General features: G+C 38.7%; 1 protein-coding gene across 1 annotated transcript; it reads left to right on the top strand.

Moving 5' to 3' along the window:
• The first annotated feature begins 1,801 nt into the window (after positions 1–1,801).
• On the top strand, positions 1,802–2,800 carry LOC114046039 (olfactory receptor 52I1-like). The gene has a single exon (XM_027866257.1). The coding sequence runs from the start codon at positions 1,814–1,816 to the stop codon at positions 2,798–2,800; it is 987 nt and encodes a 328-aa protein (XP_027722058.1). The 5' UTR covers positions 1,802–1,813.
• The last annotated feature ends 825 nt before the right edge of the window (positions 2,801–3,625 follow it).

Raw genomic sequence — 3,625 nt, 5'->3', positions numbered from 1 at the left:
ATTACATTCTAATGAGATGGAGGACACAATGTGTACATAAATAAAATAATGTTTTTAACATGTATTCTCTCACAACTGTGAGGTAAGTAATGTTATTACCCTCATTTTGCAGATGAGAAAAATGGGACTAATAGAGGTTATTTTTAAATGGTGCTTGGATCCCACAGCCAGTAAGTATCAGTCAGGAAGAAATGAGTTCAAATCCTGTCTCATAGTTAATGAGGGATTTCCATATTATTGGAAGGATTGTCCTCGGGGACCCTTATTCATTCAAGTGGTAAAAGTAAGCCATGACTGTCTTGTATCCAGTGAGGCTAGAAGGACCTGGTTTGCAATCATTGAGAAAGAAGGAGACTAGAATAAGAGTTCTGAATTCCCTCTTATGAAGAGGGGCAGGAGTCAATGTATAACCAGGAGGGAGAAAAGAGATATTGACAACAAGATTTGGGAGAAGGGTTCCCTGTGGTAGATGATTCCCTGTGCTCTCCTAGAAGCAGTGGAATATGAGTAGTGGGTAGACTGGTTTCCTCATAGTGCCTGTTCCAATGAGTTTTCTGGCATCTGGCAGGATCTAGATAGTAGATAAGATGGGGGTAGGGAAGATAACAGAATGGTTTTGGAAATATTATGGAAATAGAATAGAAAGACCTGGCTCCTGATTGGTTATGGGAGTTGACAGGGAGGAAAGAGCCAAGCATAACTCCAAGGCTAAAGAACCAAGTGACTAGAGGATGGTGGTGGTACCATCAACAGAACTTGGAAGTTTGGGGGATGAATGGATGTAAGGGAAAATGAATTCCATTTTAATGTTTGTAATGACTTCACTAAATTAATCAATAAGTACTCTATGAATCCACATTAGTCTCTTTGCCTCCACATTTATTTTTCATTAGAATCATTTGTATTTATATCAAAGCTTCATTTAAATTTTTGATTATTAATTTTTAAATTTTTATTAGTATCTTGTTTAAAGACTCTAATCATCATCTTCATTACCAAGGTATGTCACCCCCTCAAAAATTAACCTCAAACCATTCCTTATAACAAAGTATAAAAGAAAGATGGGAAAACACCATTAAATAAAATTTGCTAGTACTTCAGCTAAATCTTGTATATATAATATACTGCACACCTATCCATCTACTTGTGTAAATAAGGGAAGGAAGAACATTTTCTTAGCTCTTTCTTTGGGCCAAACTTTGTCGTCATAATTCTACTGTTCAGATTCAAATTCCTCCCTCCCATTTATATAGTTGTAATCATTGTTACCTTGTTTTCCCTCGTTTTGCTTTGAAATCATTTCATATAAGCTATCCTTCCCATGCTTCTCTGTATATTTCATTTTCTTATGGCACAATGATATTCTAATACATTCAATTACCACAATTTGTTTAACCATTCACCATTTGATAGGCATATACTTTCTTTCTACAATGAGAACTACTATGAATATTGTTGTGTATGCATGGGACTTTTCCATATTTAACATCTGTGTTTTTGTCAGTGGGATCAGAGCTTCATTCTCTTTAGAAGAGCTTTCTATTCCTATTGTGCAGACTTTTTAAAGAGAGTTTCAGGCTATGGAACCCTACCTCAATGTTCTTTGAAGTCTGTATCTCAAATGTCTCTGGAAATCCAGAGTTCTTGTCATTGCTTGACTTCTCTATCATGATTCTAAGATGGATATTTACATATACAGTAGTAACATCCAAAATGCACAACAGTAGCAAAGGGAGTGTTTCTTTCTCACACTGTATCTCCAGGCTCTGATTACCTTTTCGATTTTACTTACAGGAAGCAAATCTCTCCAGTGATGTTGGGATACCCATCCAATCATACATCTTCTACCACTTTCTTCCTCATGGGTGTCCCAGGCTTAGAGGAGGCTCACCGCTGGCTGGCAGGCCCGCTCTGCACCATGTATACGCTAGCTCTTTTGGGGAATAGCTTCATCATAAATATAATTTGGACAGACCCTGGACTACATGAACCCATGTACTTTTTCCTATGTGTTTTAGCTACAGTGGATATTATCATGGCAACCTCTGTTGCTCCAAAAATGTTGAGCATCTTCTGGTCAGGCAATGGCAGCATTAGCTTCACTGCTTGCTTTTTCCAGATGTACATCATCCATACAACCACAGCCATTGAATCAGGGCTTTTGCTAGCCATGGCATTTGACCGCTATGTGGCTATCTGCAAACCCCTCCATTACAATACCATCCTCACACCACGAACAATTATTGGCATTAATATGGCCAATGTATTGAGAGCCACCATTGCCTTAATCCCCCTGAGCTGGATGGTGAGTCACCTTCCATATTGTGGCTCTCACATGGTCCCCCATTCCTACTGTGAGCACATGGCTGTGGCCAAATTGGCATGTGCTGACCACAAGCCCAGCAACCTCTATAGCCTGATTGGTTCCTCCATTATTGTGACCATTGATGTATCTTTCATCATTGCCTCCTACAGTCTTATCCTTCAAGCTGTGTTCAATATCTCTTCCCAGAATGCTCGCCATAAGGCACTCAGCACATGTGGTTCCCATGTAGGGGTCATGGTTCTTTACTACCTGCCTGCCATGATGTCCATCTATTTGGCTTGGTTAGGACAGGGCTTTGTTCCCCTTCACACCAGGGTGCTGCTGGCTGACTTGTACCTGGTCATCCCCCCAATGCTGAACCCTCTTATTTATGGCCTGAGGACTAAGAGGATTTCAGAGCATGTGTGGAACATAGTGACCACCAGTTTCTTTAATTACCATTTCTTAAATCTTAAGGAAAAAATGCATAAGTAGGTAGTTTTTATGGTCAAACATTTTATACTCACAAAGTTGGAGTGGTTATGCTCTGGAGTAGGTGCAAATACTGGAAAAGATTGCTTTCTTGGCCATTATTGGCATCCTTTCTCATTAGGACTAGTCTCACATGTATGTAAGATAGTCATCTTGTATGTTTTTTTTTAAGTTCTTAAAGGTTTTTTTGATTTTGGTTTTTTTTTTTCCTCCCTGTCACAATGCATAAAATTCCCACACTGAAAATGTAATTGTGCATCTTGAAAGCTTGATGTTTTTCAGTCATAATTCTGGAAAAGGCATATACTCCTGGGAGGTGTTATCAGTAAAGTTTTCTTTTCAAGTCATTTATGAACTTGAGGAGGGTAAAGAGGAAGAAATTCCCATTTCAATGACTTCAAATACTAATCCTCTGTGTGTTACATTTATAGGACTTTGTTCCATACTGGGAAAGACCAAATTTGCTCTTAAGGGAAGCTCTTCAGTGTTTTTTCCTCAGTGCTTGATTAACTTCATTGAATGATAATTGATTCTCCACGTTAGTGATCTTGCCCTCTTCAAATGTTCTCATAGGTATTTTTCTGTGAACATGTAATTTGACCTTATTTCTCCACCATAGAATGTAAGATTCTTGGGGGCATGAACTTTGACTTTTGTCTTTTTATCTCCAATATCTTGTATGTTATAGATGCTTTGTAGATATTTATTGAATTGAATTGAGTGATAATGAAGGTGGTAGTCCGATACTGGGATAAGCTTCTGTGTAGCACTCACACTTCACCCTCCTTCTCCTATTATGTCTGAGGGAGCAGGAGAGGCAGAAAGATG

This window comes from Vombatus ursinus, unplaced genomic scaffold (assembly GCF_900497805.2).
Source record: "Vombatus ursinus unplaced genomic scaffold, bare-nosed wombat genome assembly UNPS02014780.1, whole genome shotgun sequence".
Lineage (NCBI taxonomy): Eukaryota > Metazoa > Chordata > Mammalia > Diprotodontia > Vombatidae > Vombatus > Vombatus ursinus.
The sequence above is the reverse complement of the archived record's forward strand: the minus strand, read 5'-3'. Positions and strand labels throughout refer to the sequence as shown.

Coding starts and splice junctions, on each gene's coding strand:
- LOC114046039 (XM_027866257.1), top strand. CDS start 1,814: ATGTTGGGATACCCATCCAATCATACATCTTCTACCACTTTCTTCCTC.